Source organism: Leptopilina boulardi, unplaced genomic scaffold (genome assembly GCF_019393585.1).
Source record: "Leptopilina boulardi isolate dan_hultmark-lab unplaced genomic scaffold, ZJU_Lbou_2.1 LbouV2_195, whole genome shotgun sequence".
Classification (NCBI taxonomy): Eukaryota; Metazoa; Arthropoda; class Insecta; order Hymenoptera; family Figitidae; genus Leptopilina; species Leptopilina boulardi.
The window spans coordinates 1,175,513-1,195,609 of NW_026137746.1; the positions used below are offsets into that span (position 1 = coordinate 1,175,513).

At 32.6% G+C, this 20,097-nt stretch overlaps 2 protein-coding genes and 1 long non-coding RNA gene across 3 annotated transcripts in view; 1 reads left to right on the forward strand and 2 right to left on the reverse strand.

Moving 5' to 3' along the window:
- The window catches only part of LOC127278159 (uncharacterized), a 134,156-nt gene that overhangs the window by 104,298 nt on the left and 9,761 nt on the right, over positions 1 to 20,097 (forward strand). The gene's annotated exons all lie outside the window — the stretch shown is intronic.
- Positions 12,040 to 12,842, reverse strand: LOC127278162 (uncharacterized). Its single transcript, XR_007842451.1, has 2 exons — positions 12,536 to 12,842; positions 12,040 to 12,207 (listed from the first exon to the last, which is right to left on the reverse strand). It is a non-coding gene; the product is annotated as an uncharacterized LOC127278162 (long non-coding RNA).
- LOC127278096 (uncharacterized) lies at positions 17,235 to 19,244 on the reverse strand. Its single transcript, XM_051299628.1, has one exon. The coding sequence runs from the start codon at positions 19,242 to 19,244 to the stop codon at positions 17,235 to 17,237; it is 2,010 nt and encodes a 669-aa protein (XP_051155585.1).

A 20,097-nucleotide genomic window follows, 5' to 3' on the forward strand; every position in this document is an offset into this window, starting at 1 on the left:
CGCTCAATCAATTAAAAATTCCTTACTCACACACTCGCACATTTTGAATTTTACTTACCCCAGAAAATTAAGGGTAGGGACGCAACTATATAAGCCAAGTAAATACGTGTTTCTGTCTCTTTTATCTGAACAGTTTTTAACTGGTAAGAGCTTTCTTTTATATTTTAATATAAGGAAATTTCAGAACAATAAAATCTACAAAGTCAAGTCTTTCAAACTTGAGAAGTGCAGATTGTTGTAGGCTTTCTAACGATCTCTACCTAAACGATCTGCATCTCTGGGCGAGAAAGATAAAAAGGACTAAATCGTAATTAAAAATAAAATTTATTTAAAAAATTGTTGATTTTGGGAGACCAATTGTTAGGGGCTCTCTAACGATTTCTACTAATACGATTGGTTCTTCCTAAATTAACAATAAAAAAATTGTTGAAGAGGAATGTCTTTTGTCAGGAGCTCTCGAAAGATTTCTATTAACACGACAGACATTCCAAATCTGCAATAGAATAAATTATTATTTAACAAAACAACAAAATAATACCAACAGACAAATCTTCAAAGTCAAGCCACGGAAAATCAATGGTCAGGGGCTTTCTAACGATCTCTACCAACACTGTTGATTGTCCAAGAGTGGAAAAAAGATTAAATCGTAATTCTTGTTTAATATTCTTATATGCTATGTGCATTTCAATAGGCGATCCACATGACAATTTAAAAGATTAAACTATAGAGATGATCCTGACAAGCCCAAGAATTAGCTAGAATAGGATATAATTAATTTATTCAAATTAATTATCTAGTAAGGTTTTACAGAAATAAATCTATTCAAGTTTAATGTAAATATTATAGTTTAACAATGTATTGTTGAACTATGATGACTCATTAAAGTTTAAATTTTTTATACCAAGAATAGAAAAGGTAGAAATAGAGTTAGGAGAAACTAACCCATAAAATTTTGTTAGGTAAAGTTTTACAATATTGTTAAAATAATTTATTTCATATTTTTTTTGTAGATTTCATAAACTACATAACCAATAACTGCAAATCGATTTTATAGTGAGATTATCACAAAATCAAGGTGTGTTTGTATTTATTTTTATTTATTTATAATTACTAAGTTAAACTAAAAGTAAATTTTATTCTATTCAGAATTGAGAGAATTAATGAGGAAACACTCACAATCGTTTTTATAAACAAAGAAAACTATATTGTCAGATTGATTGTTTATTTTCATTACTTAAATAAAAATAACTAATTCTTTTATTTATTATTATTATTATTTCCTTTAGCATCAAAATTCTTTGAAACGATAAACAATCAATTGCTTAAACAAGTAAAAGAATTTTGAAAAGTTATTAACAAAAGCTAAAAAACTAAATAATTATTGGAAAGATTCCTCTAATTTAGTTTGAAAAGCAACAAATAATTTAAAAATAAAAGAGAAGAATATAGATATATATAAGTATAATATAGAATTTGGAAAAGCAAAACAAAAAGATAAAAACTAACGTATTTTCATTCATAAATTTTACTACACGTTTACAATATTATCTGATGATATAGTTAGCACGTGTTTCATTATATTGAATAATAGAAATTAAGAATATAAAGTCCCTTTAAATTTTAACAATACTATTGTTTCTTTTGTATTAGAGATAATAGAATGTGGGTGATACTTCCCTAAACATTTATGTTTACAATTTATCGACCACATGTTTGAACTCATTTGCTTCTCAGAATCGATGTGTCACGTAAATTTAATTAAATAAGAATAAGAAATTACATAATATATTAATAATCCCCGGACTGAGAGCTTATGAATGCTTCAGTCGACGCAACGAGGTTAATTGTGCCTTTCGCTTGGGGCTGGTTGTTCCGCTGTCAATCGCTACATAACCATAATCTACTATTGCCTCGTTTGTTCGAATATTTGATCCAATGCATAGTTTGCAAAAACTGGGCACATTTAAAATGTGTGAAGGGTAAAAAAGGGTCAGTTATATGTGTGTCAATTGTAATTTCAATAAATCGCATTCGGAATAAGTATTCACGTTTTAAAAATTATTTATTAATCGGAAAGTAGAGTTTTTACAATTAATTAACGATACAAATAATTGTTTCAAAAAATATTTTAAAAGACTGACTAATTATGTAATTGTAAAATTATAATAAAAATACTTATTACGAAAACTATGTTTTTAGTGACTGATTAACTATGCAATTATAGAATATAACTCAGAAAATGTTTATTTGTACTTACTAAAATCTAGAAATCTTAAGATTGTTCCTTTCAAAGTATAGAAAAAATGATTAGTAAATAATAGTAAATTATATATTGGCAATAATTATTTTATTTCTTACGCGTAAAATCATTTGCTTCAACTAACACAACTAAAAAATCTGAACAGCACAACCGACCCCGGCGTCGGCACAACTCTCCCCAGCGCGGAGTTCAACGTGCCGTGTTGCCTCGCTGCACAAAATCATTTTTTACAAAAAAACTGTTCAAAATTATCAATAAAAAATAATGGATTTAAAAACTATATTAAATTTTATAATAGATAGACTATAGATTAAAACAAAAAGTTCTCAGTTTACTAGCATTTTATTTATTTTTCTCAAATTCGGCACTTGCAGCCCCGGTCTCCCCTACTTTCATTTAAAAATATTTTAAGCCTATTCCATTCGTAAGCAAATAATTTTTTCAATATTTTTGGAATTTTTAAAACTTTTTGCTATTTTGAATTTTTTAAAATGTTTCGATTTTTTTTATACCTTTTATGTATTTTCATGCGCATCTTTTTTTTGAAAAGTTATGAGCGTTCAAAAATAAAGACATTAAAATTCTGAAATTTTGAAAAATTTATATCTCGAAAAAGGGCTTGCTAAAATTTTATTTTAGAAAATCATGAAAACTAGTCCCAATTAGTTATGAAAGAAAAAAAAGTTTAAAAAAATCGGTGATGCAATTGTTGCAGATGGACTTTGAATTTGGCGTGGAATACATCATATATACCTTAATGGGTTCAAACATGCATTCAAATATGGCTTAAAAATTATTCATTTAAAATGCTATAAAATTTGCAAAACATATAAATTATGTAGTATATGCTTTTGAAACAGTATTATTTTTATACTTTTTTTTCGAAAATTCTGTTGATTTAATAGAATATTTTCCTCAGTTTGATTCAAATGAGGTCTTTTATTTTTATTAGAATGTAACATTTTAAAATTATGACATCCTATATTTCTATTTTAAAAATAATAAATATTATCTTACCAAGTGTGATCTCAATAATATTGAAACCCCTATGTCACCAACACTTGTAGAAAACAAAATTCAAAATATTTTCGAATAGTGTAGATTGTTACAATTTATATCGTAAAAGAATTTTCAAAAAAAATTTCAAATTAAAAAAGTTATTAACAATTGAAATTTTTTGTACAATATTTTTTAAACATTCGTGGTCTCTAGAGATTATATCAGAAATGAATGACAATACCTATATTTTACTTACACATGTATCGAATTTTAAGTATCATAGATTATGAAAAAAATAAAATTTTATGAAAAAAGATATATTATTTATTATTACTATTTTTTATAACTACACGGAAACCTAAATTACACGGTGCAACAGAATTTTTATTTCTGGAACCGCATAGGGTGATCCTTATAGGGTTTTTGACACTGAACACGAATTCGTAATAAGAATTGTTCTAAAGCCCAAGGTTTTTGAGAAATTTGACCTTGAAAATTGAAAAAATTCAGTTTTTAGAGTACTTTTTGATATTTTATAACTGTAGGAAAATTTTTTCTAAAGGTTTTCGTGATATATGCATATGAAAGATCATATCCTCGCCATCTCGCCTTGGTAACAATTTACAATTTAGATCTTTTAAAAATATTTATTAACAATTTTTTTGATCCAAAAAGATAATAGTTTTAATAAAATTTAATGTTAAAAATTTAAAAGCAATAAAGAGCCACATGTAAATAATTGAATCCTTAAAAAAAAATATCAGTTTGCCGAACAATGAGAAAACATTATCATTTAACAATTCTGATTATAAAAAAATTAAGAAAATTTAGTTTGATAAACAAAACGCATAATAAAGTTCTAAAACAAATTTTTTAGAATTATAAAATTTGATAGAATCTTATTCTGTAGAATATTACTTTTGCGGACAATATTAAATTTTTAAAGCAATAAAGAGGCACGTGTAAAAAATTTAATCCTTGACAAAAATCGATTTGTCCAACAATAATAAAAAATTATCATTTTACAACTCTGAATATAAAAAATTAATAAAATTTAGTTTGAGTAACGGGACCTATGAAAAAGTTCTAAAACAAATTTTTTAGAATTATCATTTGATAGATTCTCATTTTGTAGAATATTAATTTTGCATAACATTAAATTATTTAAATATTAATTTTGTAGCATTTTTATGATACCGATCTTATTGGTTTACATAGATAGCGCATGTCCAATTCATTTTTAAGATTTTTACTTGATAATTAGTTAGAAATAATTTTAATCAGTTTAACCCCTTGGGTGTCCCCTACTGAAAATCCCTGTACAAGATCTTGTACAATTTCCTGTACAGGATCAGCAACTGAACTTGTACAAGTTCTGACCAGTTCCTGTACAGGAAAATGCATACGAATTTGGAACAAGTTCATGTGTGAGATCTTGTACAAGATCTGGTGCAAGATCTTGTACAAGAAAGATGCTTGTACAAGAAAATGTTCATGTACAATTTCATGTATAAGTACTTGTACATGAACAAGTCCATGTTCTTGCACAAGTTAATTCATGTTTTTCTTTACTAAAAATTAAAAACTTCAAAGGCTGCGCAATAGTTTACTTTAACCTTTACAGCTGCGCAATAGTTTTTAGTATGCATGAGTTACGAATCTTAGTGGTTAAATATTATCAAAATCTAAAATTTTATTAAAAAAAAAAAATTTTACAACTATACATGTGCAAGAACATGAACGTGTTCATGTACAAGTACTTATACATGAAATTATACAAGATCATGTACATTTTCTTGTACATAAGTATCTTTCTTGTACAAGATCTTGCACCAGATCTTGTACAAGATCTCACACATGAACTAGTTCCAAATTCGTATGCATTTTCCTGTACAGGAACTGGTCAGAACTTGTACAAGTTCAGTTGCTGATCCTGTACAGGAAATTGTACAAGATCTTGTACAGGGATTTTCAGTAGGGCGATGACGTGTATACACGTCATGGAATAGGTGGGCTCAAAGTGTCGATGACGTGTATAAACGCACATACATTTTAAGCCCAATAATAAGACGGAATTGGCCTAAAATTTGTTACTCGGGGGTTTTTGGGGTCGCTTCTTACGAATTTGATGTCAGATTTACAAAATTCAAAATGGCGGATCGAAATATGGCGACCAAAAATTTTGAAAATTGACCATATTCGCTTGAAACTCGTTACTCGGAGGTTTTTGGGGTCGCTGATTCCGAATTTGATGTCAGAATTACAAAATTTCAAAATTTAAAATGGATACAATAATAATCACACCCATACTATGCTATTTTGAATTTTCAAAATCTGAATTGAATATCGTAAACAGCAACGTTCAAAACCCCTGAGTAACAGATTTTAATTAATTTTTAGATTTTTAGAAAATTATCTGCCACATTGGTAACGCCATTTTGAATTTTTGAAATCTGACTTTAGATTCGTAATCAGCGCCCCGAAAAACCCCCAAGTAACAATTTTTAAGTATTTTTAAATCATTTTTCTATTTTTTAAAAAAATTGTCCGCCATATTGGCTCCGCCATTTTGAATTTTTGAAATCTGACTTTAGATTCGTAATCAGCGACCCCAGAAACCACCGAGTAACAATTTTTAAGTATTTTTAAATCATTTTTGCCATTTTTTGAAAAATCGTCCGCCATATTGCCTCCCCCATTATGAATTTTTAAAATCTGACTTTGGAATCGTAATCAGCGACCTTAAATACCATAGCATACACATTTGCACAAATTTTGGTCATTCAAAAATTTACTGACATTTTGGGCCCACTTATGAGATTTTGTCCTCGACTGCAAAGGGGTTAATAATTATTAATAATAAAAGTGTGCATTTATTTAATGTTCGGTAGTATTCAACTGATTGTAAGAAGAAAAAACTTATTTTCATCTGTAAAAGTAAGTAATCTTTTTTTATTAAACTAATTAAGGAAAAAGAAGCATAATAAGACTAAAAATTTTGGAATATAATAAATATATATTGCTTGCTCATGGTAATATTGACCACTGTCATAGCAACGGTTGCTATAGAAATCAACTATTGCCATAGTAACTGTTGCCATAGTAACTTTTGCTATGCTAACTATTATCATAGTTAGTAACTTTTGCCATAGTAAGTAACTGTTGCCATAGTAACTGTCGCCATGGAAGCGGTTACCATGTAAGACGGACGGACGAACGCCAAAACGAAACTATAAGGCTTTCGGCCCTGGGCTACGAAACCCTAAAAATTATTAAAACTTGCGGTGTACTGTAAAATCCCAAAACTTTGACCTCCTTCCCCTCGGAAAAATGCGGATCTATAATCTAAATGAAAAAATATTTTTAACAAAAATTAACATTTATGAGAACTACAACTGCATCGAGTGTAAGCATGTTTGAAGAAAAAATGTTTTGAACCTTAATCACTTAACGTGTGATCCCCCATTACCATTTGGATATTCAAGATATCTTAGGAATGTCCTGGGGATGACCGGAAAGTTTAACATCCCTAGGATATCTCAGGTATATCCGTAGATATCTTGAGGACATCCTAGAGATATACAAATTTCCGGTTGCGGGTAGGACGTCCATAGGATATTATTAAAAGTCCATATGCTGTTATGGGGTAATAAAAAATTCTTACATTCAATGTCTTTCAAACCACATAAGAATTATGTCAAGATAATGACGAATAAGAATCAGACAATGTTAGTTATAAAATCAGTAATATTAAGTTAATCAAATTAGAAAATAAGAAATATATTATTATTATGAACAAACAACTTTTAAACAATCTTAACAAAAACTTGATAATTTTTAGAACTAATATTGTCCAAATTAATCAAATTTAAAATAGTTGATCTTATAGAAATAAAAATTAATAAAACGAAAGAGAGTAATTTTCAGACGGTCATAACTTCGGTTCTAATTAAGCTGGAAGACTATTTTTTTTTATTTCCTCAAAATTATGTCAACTTTAATTGTTTCAAAGTAGAAGTATTTTTAGATTTACTGGAAACTAGTTATTTCACAAAATCTGAAATTATTATTTTTTGTTTGGAAATTTTTCGCACTCTGCAGGTCATAACTCCAACAGATTTAAAGATAATTCGATCAATTTTTTTTAATTAACAGAAAATTTTATAAGCTTTAATTTAAGTATAGGCCTTTAACTGGTTAAAATGCAATGGAAGATAGTAATTTTCAAAAAACTGACTTTTTAACACATTTTACACGGTTTTTTCAGGTTTTTTTGTGGATTTTATTTGTTGCAAGGAATTCAGCACCTAGGGACTTTTCATTTATGTTAATTTAAATGATTTAAAACTTTAATAACCTTACTATTATTCATTTTCTTAAAACATATGTTTAGTGATATTTTCAAAATATCGAAAAAATGAGTTTTTTCAAAAAGGGCCCAAGCGATTTTTTCTTTTTTGGGCTCAAAGTTATCAGGAGACATCCTAGAAATGAAATCAGAAAGAAATTTTGATACGCAAGCACTTTTGGGTTGAACTTTATTCAGACCCACCGTGTTGTCTACAAGATGTAACGTCAAAAACTTTTACATTATTTTATATAATTATGATATATATATTTTCAAAATTTAATTTCAATTTCTTTTGGACTCGCTTTATTTTTCTGAGCAAGTCCAAAGTTCGCGCAACTACCTGGAATTTCCATGCGTCAGCACCCCCAGTATATTCACCTATTTGAAACAATTGCTAAATATTTGAAATTAAATATTTCGAAATTAAAATTCTTTTACTTTAGCTCTTGAAATCGGTATGGGTTATTAACCTTTCCCTAAATTATAATTAATTATTTTTATACGTATGGGATAATTAATGGTCTATAATATTGAGAAGGAGCATAGATACGAGCTCCCCGTGTATTGTAGTACCATCGGAACCTTGCGGCGAGCCTCCTGGCATTTTTCGTGAATAACTCAGGAACTACTCAAAGTAAAATTATAAAAATATGATATTCGGACTCGGAACGACGCCGCAGGCCTTAAAAACCTTGGTGCAAACTTCCCAATCCATAAACAACGAAGTTACCAGTTGGGAAGGTTTCGAGTAGAAAACAAAGCTTGCGAGGTCTTTCCGAGCTCAGGTAACCTTTTCTCAGAGTTCCCAGATTGTAAACAACGTAACTAGCGAACGGAATTTTTGGGAAAGTTGCGGTTTTGAAATTATTATTCTATTTAATTTTCTAAATCCAATAAACCTTGCCGCAACGTTCCCGAACGATAAACACCGATGTTAATCGGGATAACCTGTGAAGCATCGCGGACCATTGGTTATCAATTCGCGTACCTATGAGAATGTTATGGGATGGATATTTACGCATGTATCCTTATGTTCATACTTATATATTATTATTATCAATGTTATTGTTTAAGATATATAATTAGTTGGATCAAATTAAACCAACCGCAAAATTTGGAATTAATTGAACCAAATTTAGGAAATTATAATTTTTGGCATCGAAATTAAAATAATATTTCCGCGCTGACTAGTGGGGATCATCACTGAACGCATTCAGTGGAAGCTCCCCTCGCATCCCTCGGCAAACCGCGAGAGAGAAAGAAGATACAATGTACCAGCAAATCTTTCTCTCTCAGATACATTAGAGCGTGTGTCTCTTTCCACCTAGCAGCCGTCCTAAGAGAAAAAGGAGATACATTGTACTAGCGAACCTTTCTCTCTTAGACTAACGTTTCTTTAAGCTGTATCGTTTCTCTCTTACTCCACAGACCGTTGAATGCATGGCAGTCGTTGGTTCTCGCATACTCATTTGGACTATACGCTACAGGCACCTATACATATGAGTTCGGGCTATAGGCGCTTACATGGTACGCTATATTCCACAGTACCATTACACTCTTATTCTCCTCACCTATTCTTTCTCCTTACCTCTCTTCTTCTGTCCAAGCCTACAAGCTATGCAATACAGTGCTGTCAGATTAAAGCACGTGTATTTATTTTGAATTATGCTACTGCTCAATTCCAGATCAAAATTGGGTATGAAATTTAAAATATTTCACTCAATACTGGAATTCAAATCAAATTAAAAGATGTATTTTAAAAATTAAATATTTTTAAAGATACATATACAGTGAATGTATCAAGGATTTTCCTATAAGGAAAATTCCTATTTTCCAATTAATCATCCTTTCAGGATAATATATCAATTTTATTAATTATTTTATTGGGATTATGCTTAATTCCAATTCTCGAAATTATTTAGCAATTTCCATTCAAATGTGAAGTCAGCTAAAAATCAACGTAGCAACAAAGTTCAATACTCCTAACTTCCATTTCCACACGTTTTCCAAAATTCCGATTCAGCATTAATTTCCCACTTTTCATCCCTAAGTGTACCTACGAGGCGTCTCTGGCCCCTAATTCGATGTTCAGTTCGGTTTCGGCGATCGCGAAAATTAGTCGCGATATATCGATTAAAAATCCAGACGGGCCCGTCCGGTAAAAGGGACACAACTTTTCTTGCGTGCTTACCCAAGAATTGTTGGTCGGACGTAAACTAAAATTCTATATACCCGTAGTCCACGGGGCCGCTTGGTATCGTGTCGAATTAAAATATTATCGTCAAAATGGATCTTTTTGCAGTGATAATAATTTTGTGGTGACACCGGCCGGAATCGTGTAGAGCCCGCGTCCGTTTTCGATGCGACGGTCCCAAGAAAAATCCAGCATAATTAACAAAGACAATATTTGAAGGGAAGTTTTAAGGGATGGCCGCTTTCCTTATCTTTGTCGCGAGACCAGCCGAGTACGTGTAGGACCCGCGCCTGCCTTTGCAATCAACGAATTAGAGTAAGAGGGTGGATTTGTCTGTCCCTGTCTAGTTAATGCGAAAACGACATACGGCAAACCGCTAATGCGCCACCTGAGTGAGTGTGAGAGGACACAAAATTATAATAGTTTTTTTTATTTTATTAAATGTTTTGCCCGTCAGCAAGTGCTTGTAAGAGGCGAGAAGGTGTTCAACCCTCAACTAACCGACGGTAGAATAAGGAACACGGAACGGTAAGTACTCAACGTATCGTTCCGAACTAAAACTCAATTTCATTTGTTAAATTTGATTATTTCTTTCTATGTCTTGATAATTTCTTGATAAATAAATTTGTGATTCTTTCCTAATTCTTTTCTATTTATTTCCTTTCCTTCTATTCTATCCATAACAATTTAATAAAGGAAGTCGCGGTATATTTTCTAATTCAATCTAGAAAATATCAGCATTTTAGCGAAAACGAACCCATAAATAAAAACTTAAATCCTAATTTGGATTAAAGGCAGTTTGGACCTCCGAGATCTCTAGAAATGTGGGCCATCTCAAAAGCCTATAGTGTCTTTTAATTAATTATTTTTAAAGTAATTGATTTCTATAAACTAATAATTTCTTTGGTTCGTAACACAAGAATTCTTTTTTCTACTTTTTCTTTAAAAAATCTCTTGAAACCAACTCAAGCGCTAACTATGAAACACTTGCTCAACTGTACATATTTTATGTTATTTGGCACAATCTAGCCCACTGCTCCATGTGGGCAAACAGCCGAGTTGTTCCTCCTGTCCCAGCTTCGCTGCACAGTGGCCAGAATCTTTAATTTACTGTTCAAAAAAGTCACTGAACAAGATCATGCCAGAATAGTATATTGTGCATCTAGGGAGGAAAATGGTGGATTTCTACGAGTGTAGTTTGCAGTTCGAGGCGTAGCGAGCGCACGAGTCGCAGGCGAAGGTTTGCGAGTGAAGATGAGAACTGTAAAACACGAGTGGAAATGATTTTCCTCCCGAGTTGCACGTACTATTTTTTCTATCACACTTTCCCTCCCGCTCGTCGTATAAGACATACTTTTCTCCCGCTACACAGGTAAGAATTGGTGTATATCCTACGTAACGGCGGTTTGGATGTTCTGAGGATATCCTATGGACGTTTTCAGGATATCTTACATTAGTTTAGGATATCCTGAGGATATCCTTTTGCTGTGAGGGAATTGTATCATGGCGAAGGACAATACGTTTAGAAACGTATTGTGTCGCATAAAAAAATATTGAAATTAATTAAACGTTATCTATTATAGGGTCATTTGGGGAAAATGTAAACAAGGGGTAAATGTAAACAGCAGATATTGGAGCTTAATTTACAGATTTAAAATTAAGTTCGACCCCAATATTTTAACCTCAGCTCACCTGCAACAGGTTCTGAGTATTGCCAATTTTTTTTTCGACAATTGTCAAAGCCATACTCCAGTTTGTCGCTTAATGCATGAAAGATTAAAAATCAAAGTTTTACTGTTTCAGTATTTTGTCTCGCATTTGAATAAAAATGAACTAAAAATTCAAACTAAAATTTCTAATTATTCCTTATGAATCCCTTAACAAAAGCTGACTTTGATTTTTTAATTTCATCAATTCAGTTAATAGATAATTAAGTGTTTACATTTACCCCGAGAATTCGAAAACTCGGGGTAAATGTAAACAGAATTTCTGCTGCATTTTAAAAGAAAATAATTGAATAAATTTGCTTCTACTTCACAATTACATTATTTTGGCCCTGTAAAATTACATAAAAAACGAAATTGGATCTTCTTTTATATCTCCTTCGTGTTAGTCAGTTGCAGGTATAGACCTGCATAGTATTGCATAGTGCATTTACGTGTTTAAGGGGGGAACACCAGTTGTAACTCAAAAAATAATGCTTTATACAAGAATATTTTCCAAAAGAACAATGAATCTTTTTAAAGAATACTATTTATTAGTTAAAAGTACATGTAAAAAGCTGTAATTTAAAAGAAAAAAAAAATTTTTTTAACAAAAACTTTTGGAGATATGAGCCATTGAAGTGGCGCCTTAAGAAAAAAGGCGAATTGCGGTGACCAGCATTCTGCAAGTATACTTCGTCTGAAATACAAAAATGAAATTGATTTACATTTATTATAAGATTATCTAGTTCGTGATCGAAGGATTTTAAAAAAAAAAAAAATTTGACAAATTGGCGACCTGTCAAAGTCAAAAGTATGATTTTCGTTAAAAAAATACGGTCGATTTTCAGCTATATAAAAAAAAGTTTTGCATAAAAAAAAAAATCCTTCGATCACGAACTAGACTTATATGTGTAAATGAAGCACACTAAATTTTAAATAAATCGGTTTAATGGTATTCGAGTAATCGTGGTCACCGACTTGGAAAATGTCATTTTGAGAAAAACGCATTCAAAGTTTCAACTTACTTTTTTTTGTTCAGGAGAAATTTTGTTTCCAAGTTACAAAGAGTCATCGATTCCTGGACCATATAATAACTCTTCCGCAGTGGTTGCCGTTTCTAAATCATAGGAAAAGGCCATGTGTCGTTAGGGTCAGGTATGGCTGGCCACCTTGTATAAAGCCACGGGACGCGCCGCTGCAGTGTTCTGTATATCTCATTTATTTTTCACCGGATCAACTTTGAAATTTACAGACACATTTCTAAATATGTATACTTTAAGAAAATGCACAAAAAAAAAATTCGATTTTTCGAAAGTTACAACTGGTGTTCCCCCCTTAAAAATAGGAAAGCGATTCTTCACGATTGGTGAATAAAACTCAGGTACGTAGGAATCCTAGAATAAGAGTGAGTGATTGATTGGTTGATTAATTGATAGATTGATGGAATGATTGATGGATTGATTGATTGGACGATTGATTTATGGATTGGTTGATTGAGTAATTGGTGGATTGATTGGTGGATTGGATTGCTTGGTGGATTGATTGGTAGATTGGATAATTGATTTATAGATTGGTTGATTGAGTGGTTGATTGGTGGATTGCTTGATTGATTGACTGATTGATTGGTGGATTGATTGGATGATTGGTTGATTGAGTGATTGATTGGTGGAAAGATTAGTTGCTTGGATGATTGATTTATAGATTGGTTGATTGAGTGGTTGATTGGTGGATTGCTTGATTGATTGACTGATTGATTGGTAGATTGATTGGATGATTGGTTGATTGAGTGATTGATTGGTGGATAGATTGGTTGCTTGGATGATTGATTTATAGATTGGTTGATTGAGTGGTTGATTGGTGGATTGCTTGATTGATTGACTGATTGATTGACTGATTGATTGGTGGATTGATTGGATGATTGGTTGATTGAGTGATTGATTGGTGGATAGATTGGTTGCTTGGATGATTGATTTATAGATTGGTTGATTGAGTTGTTGATTGGTGGATTGATTGGATGATTGGTTGATTGAGTGATTGATTGGTGGATAGATTGGTTGCTTGGATGATTGATTTATAGATTTATTGATTGAGTGGTTGATTGGTAGATTGCTTGATTGATTGACTGATTGATTGGTCGATTGATTCAATGATTGGTTGATTGAGTGATTGATTGGTGGATAGATTGGTTGCTTGGATGATTGATTTATAGATTGGTTGATTGAGTGATTGATTGGTGGATTGATTGGATGATTGATTTATGGATTGGTTGATTGATTGGACAACACAATTATACTTTTTTATTTTCTTTATTAGGTTTTAAGAATGCCGCCAAAGTACGTTAAGAAAATACCATCTTCTTCTTACCTTCTTCTTCTTATAAATTTATGTTTTATAAAGAGGAAAAATTTCGCACTATATTAATTGTGTTGATATTCATATTTTCTAAATGTCAGTGGGCAGAGAAATTTAGTCCAATTTGATCAATTTTTAAAAACCTCTTTCGCGATATTGAATCCGCTATTTTGAAAATTTTAAATCTGACTTCAGATTCGTATTCAGCGACCTCGAAAACCTCCGAGTAGCGAGATTTAATCAAATTTGATCAATTTTTAAAAATATTTTTAGGTTCATCCGCCATATTGGATCCGCCATTTTGAAAATTTTAAATTTGTCTTCAAATTCGTATTCAGTGACCTCAAAAACCCCCGAGTAGCGAGATTCAAGCAAATTTGATCAATTTTTAACAAAATTTTTATGTTTGTCCGCCATTTTGGATCCGCCATTTTGAAATTTAAAAATTCGATTTTAGAATCTTATTGAGCAACCTTAAAAACTTATTTTCACCAAGTTGAATGAAAATCTATTAAAATTTATTGAAGTTATTCAAGTTTTTACATTACTAGTTTTGTTATGGTAATGATTGCTTATTTTATATGTTGCATATCAATCAATTGGTTCAATTATTTTACATCTACCAAGAATTTTTTTTCAGTTTTTACATCCCTTTACATAGTAGTGTACTTGGGATAACTTTTTTCTTAAACCTCTTTAAACTGCAAGGGTGTTTACATTTACCCCGAATTTTGGGAAAATTTCAAAATCTCGGGGTAAATGTAAACAGTCAGTTTTAAGCGATTCAAGTTAATCAATATTTTTTTGTACCTCATAAAATGTTTCTAGGGAAGTGAAGTAACAAGTTCATGCAGTAGAAAACCGGAAGTATTGCTTTTTAAAATAAAAAACTTACGTTATTGTCGAAACTAAGCAAATCCGTTTACATTTACCCCAAATGACCCTAATATAACATATATGTAAGAATAATATGCATATAAAATAATATAATATACAATATATTTTATATATATATATATATATATAATTTTTATATTATATTATATTATATTTCAAAGATTTCAGAGAAATTGGAAATTTTATACAATATAGTAAACAAATAAAATAAAAAGGTCGCATACAATAAAAATTTTTAATCAACAACTTGACAGTCTATTAGATGTTTAATAAGATTTGCGAGAAATTTAATTAAAATAAATATAGACTAAATATACAGGGTGTATCATAACCAAGTACTATTAAGAAAATATATAAATCATGGAATATTTTTTTAAACGCATAGCAAAAAATTTAGCTGTGGTTACTAATTTTGATATATCAGATAGCAAACATCTATTCTCATGTCATTCCCCATGTAAAATCCTTTATCATTTTTTTTAAATTTTCCCAAGTCAATTGCTATGTCAAAAAATAATAAAGGATTTTACATGGGAAATGACATGAGAATAGACAAAAAGGTTTGATATTGAAAAATTTTTCAAAAAAATGATAATGGATTTCACATGGGGAATGACATGGGAAATTTCAATATAGATGTAGAACATCATTATAGTTCTACAGTTACGCCACAAGATGGTGAAAATATTTTCTCTCACAGTTGAGATCAGTCTGGAATACTATAAAAGCTACTATAATAATATCTGAGTCTAACTCAGAAGTTGTATCTTACCGAGGTTTTCTCCCTTGAATTTTACCCAGTTGCCTCTTTATTTACCTGCAAATATAAAGTTACAAGGAAAGGGGGGGGGTTAGAGAACAAACTCAATCAAAAATATTTTACAAAGGCAAATTATTATTAGCAAACTTAAGAAACGGGAAAAACGATTTTTCTATATTCAATTATTATGACCAAGTCATTAAAAATCTCACACATCCAAGTTGTGAGCCTCCTCGTGACCAAGCCACGCCCAATAAGTGATCAAATCACGTTTAAGAAATCTCCTTTTAATAAAAAACACACCTACCTCCCACTCTTCTTCGGTCTCAGTCCTCAATCTCCTCCACCCCACCAACGGAAACTTACGCAATTCAAAAACAACTTTTTTATTTTAAACTTTAAATACAAAATACAAATATCAATGAAACTCAAACTACAAATTCTCCACTTCACTAAATATGAACATAAAGTTTAACCAAAATTTTCCACTGTTCTGTTGTGAGGTCAATGCTCGACTGCCGAGCCTTTCGTCCCTTTTCCCCATCTCTCTTCCCTATTTCCCCTCAAGTCCCTTTTCGTCATCGTTCGTCGCTAACATATCCTCCACCCCGGTACGGGAATCTGGTGATTCCGTACCTAATGATGCTGGAACAAGAACGATGATTTTGTTTGCTGCCCGTTTAAAAATTCGTCCACGGGATAATACATCAACGACTCGTATTCTTCCATCTTTACCTGGATAAACGGATTTTATCAAACCTTTGGGCCATACGTTTCGTGGCATGGAAGGGTCAGCAATGAGTACAACATCTCCGGTTAATAATTTTCTAGCCTCTTGTGTCCATCGTTTTCGTACAACGAGATCAGGAAGGTATTCCTTCATCCATCTTACCCAAAACATGTCGGCTAACCTTTGTGATACTTTCCACAGTTTTCGACTACACAAGTCGTCATTAGTAAAATTTCCTCGTACTACAGCTCCAGATGATGATCCTATCAGCCAGTGATTAGGTGTAAGCGATTCTTGATCCCGATGGTCCACTGATACGTTTGTTAAAGGACGACTGTTAATAACGTGCTCAACCTCGGTAAAGAGAGTTCTTAAAACCTCTTCTGTGGGAAATCTATCGCGTAATATTACTGATAACGCTGTTTTGACACTACGCACCAATCGCTCCCAAGCTCCTCCCATATGTGGCGTTTGAGGTGGATTAAATCGCCATTTTATTCCTTTATTTGTCATTTCGTCAAGAATTCGGGCATGATCCATTTTGCTTAGTTCTTCCTTCAACTCGTTGTTCATGCCGAGAAAATTGGTTCCGTTATCGGAAAACATTTCACTAGGAGTTCCTCGACGATTACTCATACGTTGGAAAGCCATTATCGCAGAGTCGGTGGATAGTGTTGTCGCCAATTCTAGATGTATGGCTCTTGTAGTCATCCATCTTTTTTCGTGTCTTCTATTAACTGTTACAAACAGTGGGCCAAAATAATCTAAACCACAGTATGTAAATGGCCTTTTATGATGTCCCAATCTTGCTGGTGGTAAATCTCCCATGCGTGGTTGTTGTGCCTTTTCACGTTGAAGACTACAAACGTAACACTGAGAAGCAACGGCCCTTACAGTAGGTCTAAGTTTTAATATCCAGAATTTTTGTTTTATTTCGTTTACCACTGTTTCGTTTGATCCGTGTAGAAATTTCTCGTGGTAATGTTTAACGAGTAGACGTGTAAGATAGTTTTTTTCCATCTAAGATGATTGGTTGTTTAACAGCATCTAGTATCTCCCGCGTTGCGTTTATCCGTCCATCAATTCGGAGAATCCCTCCTTCTTGAGTTACAATCGGTGTCAAATGTTTGAGACGACTTTCTTTATGTAGTGTTCGATATTGATTAATGAGCTTAATTTCGCTTCCAAAGCAATCTTCCTGAGTTTTTCTGATTAAATATTTTTCAGCCTTGTCCAGCCATTCAGCGGAAACTTTGGGTTTGAGAATTCCTTTCCAGATGTTTGGTGACATCAAAATTAAAGCCATACAGCGAAGTAAGCATATCCAGTTACTGAAATTTTCAATTCTAGGTGTTAAGTAAGGAGTTTTTTCTATGATTACTCCAGCGAATTCTTTTTTTATTTCTGTCTTAGGCGAAGTTATTGCAGCTACAACAGGTTGTACCGGCCACGACGATTCGGGACGTTGTAAAAACTCAGGACCGTTAATCCACCGATTCATTGACTTATCCATGTTTCCGATATCTCTGGTTGCGTGATCTGAAGGATTCAATCTCGTGGATACCCATTTCCATTCGTCAGGGTTCGTTAATTCGTCAATCTCTCCAAGACGATGAGCAACAAATGATTGATATTTTCGGGGATCTGAGCGAATCCATCCAAGCACAGTTTGAGAATCTGTCCAAAATGTGCGCTTGATTAGTACAATTTTTAATTCTTCTCCTATAGTTTTTGCAATTCGACTGGCTATCAAGGCAGCTTGTTGCTCCATTCGGGGTATTGAGACAGGTTTCAGCGGAGCAACTCTCGCTTTTCCAATCACGAAAGATACTTGAATTGTTTTGTCATCATGAATAGTCCTCACATATACAACTGCTGCATAGGCTTTTTCGCTTCCGTCACAAAACACGTGTAGTTCTGTGTGGTTTGGTAAGCTCCTCGTTCCGCAGTATGATCTAGGAATTTGATAATCTTTTATTTCCTCAAGCATACTTATCCATACACGCCAGGATGTAAATTCTTTTTCTTTTAGTTCTTCATCCCAACTGATGCCACTTCGCCAAACATTTTGTAGTAAGATTTTACTTCGGATTACGAAATGTAACAATATCCCAAGTGGATCGTAAACCGACATAATTACTCTCAGCATTTCGCGTTTAGTTAGTTTCCGTGCTCCCGTTATAACTGATTCAGGAATTTTTTTCAGGCTTAGATCAAATGAGATTGTATCATCAGTCGGACACCATTTTAATCCAAGAGTTCGTTCCACTGGCATCTCATTGATCGATAAATTTACATACTCTTTGACTCTTGCATTGGTAGATATTGAATTCAATACAGATTTATTGTTGCTGGCCCAATCTTGTAGTTCGAAACCGCAACATCTTTGAATATAAGAAACATCTTTGACTCGCTTCTTAGCTTTTTCTTCTGTATCAAAGCTGTCAAGGTAATCATCGACATAGTGACTCCCTGTGATGGCTTCTACAGCTGAAGGATGTGAATCTTTGAAGGTTAAAGCATTTCTTTGCATAACAAATTGAGCCGTATATGGGGAAGACACTGATCCAAAAACCATGGATGTCATCACGTATGTATCTGGCTTACGATCGCGGTCCATTCCGCGCCATAAAAACTTTTGAGACTCTTGATCTTCTTCGCGAATTTTCACTTGTAAGAACATTTCTCTTATGTCTCCTTTGACGGCAATTATTCCTTTTCTAAAGCGTATTAGAACGCCTATCAATGAACTCACTAAATCTGTTCCTTTTAATAATTTATCGTTTAAGCTGACACCATTAACTTTAGCTACTGCGTCAAGTATTACCCTTATTTTCTTTTCTGGCTTATATGGGTTAGCGATTCCAAAATGTGGTAAATACCATGACCTTGGGTGATCCACAGTAGATTCATCAATCTTTTTTGCGTATCCGGATTTGATGAGGTGATCAATTTGATGGCAATACCGCTCAGCATACGTTTCATCGTTGTCCATTTTTTTTCAATTGACTTTAAGCGATTAAGAGCGTACATTCTGTTGTCAGGCATTTTTATATTGTCATGTTTCCACAAGAGTCCTACTGTCCAATAATTTCCCATATGTACTGCTGTCGTTAAAAGAATGTTTTCTGCTCTTTCCTCTTGTTTATTCTTTTTTCTTGATGATGTTATTCCAGATCCTTCCAGTGCAAAACTATTTTTTACTAACGCGTTTTAATCCAAATCGATTATTGATCTGTCGTCTTCCTCAATATGATAAATAGTTTTAGGGTTTTTGATACTATGTTCTGGAACACTGTTTACTGGAATTCGACCATGAATAACCCATCCAAGATGAGTGAGCGATGCTGCTGGTTCGTTTCTCGAAGTGTGTCGCATCTGAATAGCTGTTATAAGGTCCCAATGATCTTAGCCAATTAGTATCGTTGGTTTTACATTTCTAAAAGGTTCAACAGGTATGTGTGATAGGTGTGCGTATCGCTCCACTTCTTCTTTTTTAATTGTCTGGCGACAAAGGTTTAGACTGTTTATAGTGCGAGCATTTGTTATTTTATGTTTTATTGTACTATCTAAACCACTGACTTCAAAATCTACTAGTTGACTATTTTTATCAGACATCCCTAATTCTCCAATACATGTTAATGCTAATGGTTGACAAATGCCTTTCAATCCAATTATTGTTGCCAGTTCTTGATCTATTAAAGTTATTGTTGATCCTTCATCCATCAGTATGGGGGTCGTGATATTTTTCTTAGGTCCATACACTTTTACAATCGCGACTTTTAATAATATTCGCTCTGTGGATTCTAGTCATCTCTCATTAGATTCGCTATCCTGATTCTCATTGG